The 6,063-nt window shown below is 52.8% G+C and overlaps 1 protein-coding gene across 1 annotated transcript; it reads left to right on the top strand.

Annotated features, from left to right (window-relative positions):
* Window positions 1-1,011: 1,011 nt before the first annotated feature.
* Window positions 1,012-2,591, top strand: Id3 (inhibitor of DNA binding 3). Its single transcript, XM_027937238.2, has 3 exons — window positions 1,012-1,390; window positions 1,498-1,580; window positions 2,096-2,591. The coding sequence occupies exons 1-2, from the start codon at window positions 1,091-1,093 to the stop codon at window positions 1,555-1,557; spliced, it is 360 nt and encodes a 119-aa protein (XP_027793039.1). The 5' UTR covers window positions 1,012-1,090; the 3' UTR covers window positions 1,558-1,580; window positions 2,096-2,591.
* Window positions 2,592-6,063: the final 3,472 nt, after the last annotated feature.

Raw genomic sequence — 6,063 nt, 5'->3', positions numbered from 1 at the left:
GAGAATAATCAAGTCCAGGTGGCTGCCCTTCCATAACAGAAGAGGGACAGACAAAAGAGTCACAAAATTAACATTGTTTTCTGCACAGTAGTGTGTGCAAAGTGGGGAGAGCAAGAGTTAAAAGAGATTTGCTGACCCCATAAAGAAGGGGATCCTAAAAATGTTTTTTAAGAAATTGTTCCCCCTGGTTCCCCATATTTGAAACTCTGTCCAAAATTTTAATCAAACTCACTTCCAAAGCACAACTGGGCATATATTTGGTTCTTTATGGAGTTCGTGCAGCAAACGTCTGAGCTCTTTTCTTTCCCCATGCTAAAAGTATGGCTTTGAGCAGCTTTCTTCTCTTTTTTCTTTTCCCCTGTTGCTCAAATAAATAGTGTTCTTTGCTCAAACCCCCTTCCCCTCCTCCTCCTGCAATCTCAGCGCCTAGCCCAAATCTGTTTTCTTCATTGTAACCTCAGCTTCACCGCAATTAATTTTTTTCCCCTCTGGTCACAAGATAATTCCTGACGCCAGTGAGTCTGGAGAGGTCAGACGAACAGCAAATTGGGGAACAAGGCGGCACTAATTCCTTACAAGTTTCCCTTGAAAAATCTTTTGCTTAAAAAAAAAAAAAAGCTTAGCTGTTCAGGGATTTATGACCTCTGAGGAGCTGTGGGTTCGAACCAGTGTTGGGCTAAGGGTGGACTGGCAGGGGGCAGGGGAGCTCAAAGATCTGGGGCACTGCCAGGAAAAGGCAAATTCTTAAAGTTAATGGTTTTAAGTGATTTTTTAAGTCCTGGCTGGCGAAGAGGCCCGCCTCTCCCCAGTATCAGCGCTTCCTCATTCTTTGAATCCGCGGCTCCGCGGTCTTCGGCGTCAGACCAGCGGGAGGAAGCCTGTTAGCAATTTAAGCAGGCTGTGAACGCCCAGGGTTGGGAGAGGCGGGGCCCAGGGCCGGAGGAGGCGGGGCCCGGGCGAGCCGTTTTGAATAAAGGGGCGTGCCTTCAAGAGGGGCTCTATAAGAGCCGGCAGCGGCGTGCCTGCGCGCACTACGGTCCGCGTTAGTGGTAGCTTGGTTGGTTTTGTTCCTTCAGTTTCATTCTCCAACATGAAGGCGTTGAGTCCTGTGCGCGGCTGCTACGAGGCGGTTTGCTGCCTATCGGAACGCAGTCTGGCTATCGCTCGGGGCCGCGGCAAGAGCCCAGCGGCGGAGGAGCCGCTGAGCCTCCTGGACGATATGAACCACTGCTACTCGCGCCTGCGAGAACTGGTGCCTGGCGTCCCGAGGGGCACTCAGCTTAGCCAGGTGGAAATCCTGCAGCGCGTCATCGACTATATCCTTGACCTCCAGGTGGTCCTGGCCGAGCCGGCTCCTGGGCCCCCAGACGGTCCTCATCTCCCCATCCAGGTGCGTGCGGGAGCCGGGGTGGGACAGGGTTGGGCGCAAGGGCTGGGATGCTGCGAGTCCCTCAGAGCACGGCGAGTTCCTTGCATAACTCTCCCCTTATTTCCCAGACAGCTGAGCTTGCTCCGGAACTTGTGATCTCCAACGACAAGAGGAGCTTCTGCCACTGACCCGGCCGTCCTGGCACCTCCAGGTGAGGATCCCCTCCGGGGGGAGGTTTACACTGCAAATTGAGGGATCGGCATGCCCTTTAGAGGGTTACTACCCCTCGGTTTAGAGAAACCAAGCCCAAAGGGAAAAATGACTTCTCCATGTTCACTTTAAATGAATGACAAAACCATTTTCTATCTAATGTGCGTATTTCGGACTTACCGGACATTGGCTCTGTCCTCCCGAGAGGGCAAAGATCCGGAAAGTTGATGCAGATCTGACTAAATAAAAGCCTTTTCTGATTGTTACCGTAAAGACAGCTGTGTCTTTCTCGTCCCCCTTCCAAACAGTGTCCCTTCCAAGGAGGGAGGGGTAGTGGTGGCTCCGCCAGTGGTCCTTTGGCGCCAACTGGGTGGGGGCAGTGTGGGGCGCGGAGTTATCAGCTGGAGGTAGAGACCAAGTTTCCTCCCTGGCGCCGGCCAGTCTGCGGACGGCCCCCGCCTCGGCGCGCTCGGCGGAAACTGACGGCTCCCTGCTCTTCTTTCCTCCCCCGCCCAGAACGCAGGTGCTGGCGCCCGTTCCGCCTGGGACCCGGGGACCCTCTCCGGCCGGAAGCTCCAGGGCATGGATGAGCCCTAACCTCGCCCTGCCCACTTTACTTCCCCAAACCCCTGCCTCGAGGCTGGACCTGGCGCCCGGGAGCAAAGGACTGTGAACTTGGGTGGCCTGAAGAGCCAGAGCTAGCGCTGGTCACCAGCTGGGCAACGTCACCCTGCCCCCACCCCACCCCCAAGTTTTAAAGACTGTCTGTTCAGAGTGGAGGGCTGGAGAGTGGGGGAGTGGCAGCTCTCCCGAACTCTGCCAAGGCGGCGTTTGAGCTGTCTTCTGGTCTCCCTGGAGAAAGGCTCTGTTGCCCTGATTATGAACTCTATAATAGAGTATATAGCTTTTGTACCTTTTTTGCAGGAAGGTGACTTTCTGTAATCATGCGATGTATATTAAACTTTTTATAAAAGTTAACATTTTGCATAATAAACGGTTTTTAAACACTTTATATGATCTCATGAAACATCTCATTCCTTGTACTAATTTTCTTACATGGCTGACTTTGGGAAAATAAATATTTTAGAACTTGGGAAGAGCAAATTTGCTTATTCCCTCAAGAGGGAGAGGAGAACTCCCATTTGAAACTGGAGGGTGGGGTGGTGGAAAGAGGTCATGGTGGGAATCCCATATCCATTGGGGGTTGGGAACAGAAAAGAACTTGGTCCTTCCCCTTTATCTTAGAGAAGACCAGCACAAGCTCACCCAGCCAGTTGGGGACTTGATTATCAGGTCCCTTGAGATCTAGCAGTGTCTGTCTTCAATGTCATTATTAATGCCTTTCTAGCAGGGGATGTGGTAAGAGTGGAGCCTCCAGTTTGCCTTATCTGGTGCCCAGTCAGGGGTGGTGACTGAGACCCATTTCTGAGATGAATAAACTCAGCATTGGGCCCAGTTTCATTTCCAATCATGCTCTCTGATCTGGCTTCCCCCAGTGCTTCCAAAGTTGGAAAAAGAACAGTCTCTCTTCAAATCTGCAGCCACTCTGACAAGGACTTGCAAGCTTGTTGGGAAGTATTGGTACTGGTCCTCTTAATGCTATGTAGACTCAGGACCTGAGCTGGGAATTTGAGGAGGGGTCCCCAGAGCCCTCATTACTTCAGATATTCCTACACCTCCACTGGGAACTAATTCTGTAAGCATCTTTGTGCCTGCATCAGAATGGGGAAGGTCAGACTCAGTCATAGGCTGAACCAGTTTTTCCCAGCCCCTTAAGAGCAAGAATGGGATTTGAATTGTAACTACAGTGACTAGAATTGTGGTGGACAGGGGGTCAGTCCTGGGAGTGAGGCAAAAGGCAAGACTCCAACTAATGCCATCTCCAACTGCCCCCCACCTGGTGGCTCCCCAGGTGGGCTCCACCAGGCACCTAGCTTCACCGGATTCTTGTTTATGATATGATCTCATTTGTGTGTTGGCCCCTGGCATGTGTTACTGTAGTATTTCATAACAAACAAGTCACATCATTACCTTTTGTGCCTTAACCCTGGTGAGCTTTCTGGGGTGAACAGGGGCATTTGGGGTGGGGGCAACCTCTGTTTTTGCCAACCATCCTCCCAGCCTGACCATTGGTTCTTAGCATATTTCAGGTCATGATCTCTGATGCTCTGATGGAAGGTATGAACACTCTTCAAAATATACATACCCTCCCCCACAACTGCAGAGCAACTGCAGACCTCCAACCCTCTGGAGGCCCATAGCATAAGCCCTTGCCCCAATCAGACTGTAAGACCCCAGCTGGGTCTGCCCTGGACTGTCTGAAGTAGTGCTAAGATGGTTCTGGGGACAGCTAAACAGCTACAAATCCCTACTTTTCCTCTGGTCTCTAGCCTGCATTTTTTTTCTTTTTGGTACTGGGGGTTGAACCCAGGACCCTTTACCGGTAAGCTACATATAAAAACACCCCCCCACACACACACACCTTTTTTAAAAATATTGAGACAGGGTCAGTTACTAAGTTTCAGAGGCTGGCCTCAAATTTGCAATCCTGCCTCAGTACCCCAAGTTGATGGGATCATAAGCTTGCACTAACAGGTCCAGCAAGATTGACTCTCTTGAGCCTCAGTTTCCACATCTGTGAAAGGGAACTGATTTTGAAGAAGCAGTCTGAGGTGCCTAGCTCCACCTCATTAACCAAATCAGTTATACCATTAACTGCAATAGAGTTGGGCATTTGAGCTCCATGACCTATACCTTTTTCAGCCTGCTGCCTCCTGCTTGCTCAAAAGTTGCAGGAATGGGAAAGGATTGAAAAAGCCCTAGCTCTCACCGCCGTGTGACCTTGAGCAAGCCACTTCACCTCTCTGAGCCTCTTTTCCTTTGCTGCCTCCGTGGACAGAAGATAATGGTGGGAAAGTTCTTTGAAATGCATCACACACCTACGAGGTATTATTAAGCTAATTCCAAGGAAATTGCTTGTCAGGACTCCCAGGGCTGAGCTGTTCAGGTGGCCAGGACAAAAGCTTAGACCAGCACGCCAATCCATTAGTCATTAGAGAGTGAAAGCAATTTGGCCCTAGGTCAGAAAACTCTCAGAGGTTAGTGTCTTCCATGATAATCACTTAGCAAGTGCCTACTAGGTGCCACATTCTATTTTATTTTATTCTAATTGTCTCTACAACCCAGGAAGGTGGGTATCATTACTCCTGTTTTACAGAGAAAACAGACTCAGGCTGAATAGCTTGATTCAGGTCACAGTAATGAAGTGGCAGAGTGGGGTTCAGGAAGGCCAGCTTCCTCTAGCTTCAAAGCCCAAGTTCTCGACTTGACTTTAAATGGGCTCTTTTCCCTGATATTCCAAGTGGGCCATATATTTGGTCCCCAGAGGAACCTAAGGCCACCCCAGGTATCTCCCTTCTCTGTGCAAGGGGGATGATGGTACCTCCTTCCAGGTTTGCGATTCAGATAACAAACAATGCTCATCAAACATCTACTTAGGCTCCCTGAATTACAAGGGGCATAGTCAACCGAGTGTGTTGCGCTCATTTCGCAGGCATTCTTTGCATCAGCTCTGAAATTCAGTCATTTGGAAGTTATCTTTCCCTTGTAAATAAACAAGCTTAGAACAGGCAAAATAACTTGCTCGTGGCCACACAGCTCCTAAGTAACAAAGCAGGGGTTCAAATTCATGCCTCTAACACCATAAATGGTGCCACTTTGAGAAAGTCAGTAAAGCTCTCTCTATAGCTGTGGATGCGCGGGACAACCTCCAATTACCCGTCTTCTGGCCTCATCGCCTCTCGTGGCCCCCACTTTTCCCCATGCCCCATGCTGCACCTAGAAACCTCCATCAGTCTCCTGCAGAGCTGCTTCCAGAGCTGCCCTCTGCCCACTCGCGGGCCTCGGTGGGGAGAGCCACTCCGCACCGGCGGCTCCTTGGCGCCTGCACAGGGGAGGCGCCGGGAACACGTGGCTCGGAGCCCGGCTGGGCGGAGCCGAGCGTCCCCGCCCCTCGCCCCGCCCCCGGCCCGGCGCCCGGCGCTCCCCCCGCGGGCCCTGGGGGCCGCTCGCAGGTGTTCGCTGGCGCCCGGATGTCTGAGCTCTGGCTCCGCTCTGGCTCCCGCTCCCTCCGCAGCCCGCGGGCGGGGCTCGCAGCCCATCCGGAGCCTCGCGGCGCCCCCGCCGCTCTGCCAGCAGCGCGGCCTCCCAGTTCCCAGCCTCTCGGCCTCGGGGGGCCCCCACCCAGCGGAGTCGCTGACCCCACTGCTCTCCCGCTGCCCCCAGCTGCGCTCGGGCCGCCGCAGCCTCGGCGCGCCCCCACCCCGCTTCCTGCCTCGGCCGTTTTGCCCCGGCCGGGCGGCCGCCTGCATCGCACCCCGTTCCTTCCTTCCTTCATTCTTTCAAGCAGCTTGCATTCCTCGAGCGCCTGCGACGTGCCCCGCACAAGGCCTCTCCGACCTTCTGAGAGTGGCCTCAGGCCATGG

This window comes from Marmota flaviventris, chromosome 10, assembly GCF_047511675.1.
Source record: "Marmota flaviventris isolate mMarFla1 chromosome 10, mMarFla1.hap1, whole genome shotgun sequence".
NCBI lineage: Eukaryota > Metazoa > Chordata > Mammalia > Rodentia > Sciuridae > Marmota > Marmota flaviventris.
This window is presented reverse-complemented; position numbering and strand designations above follow the sequence as displayed.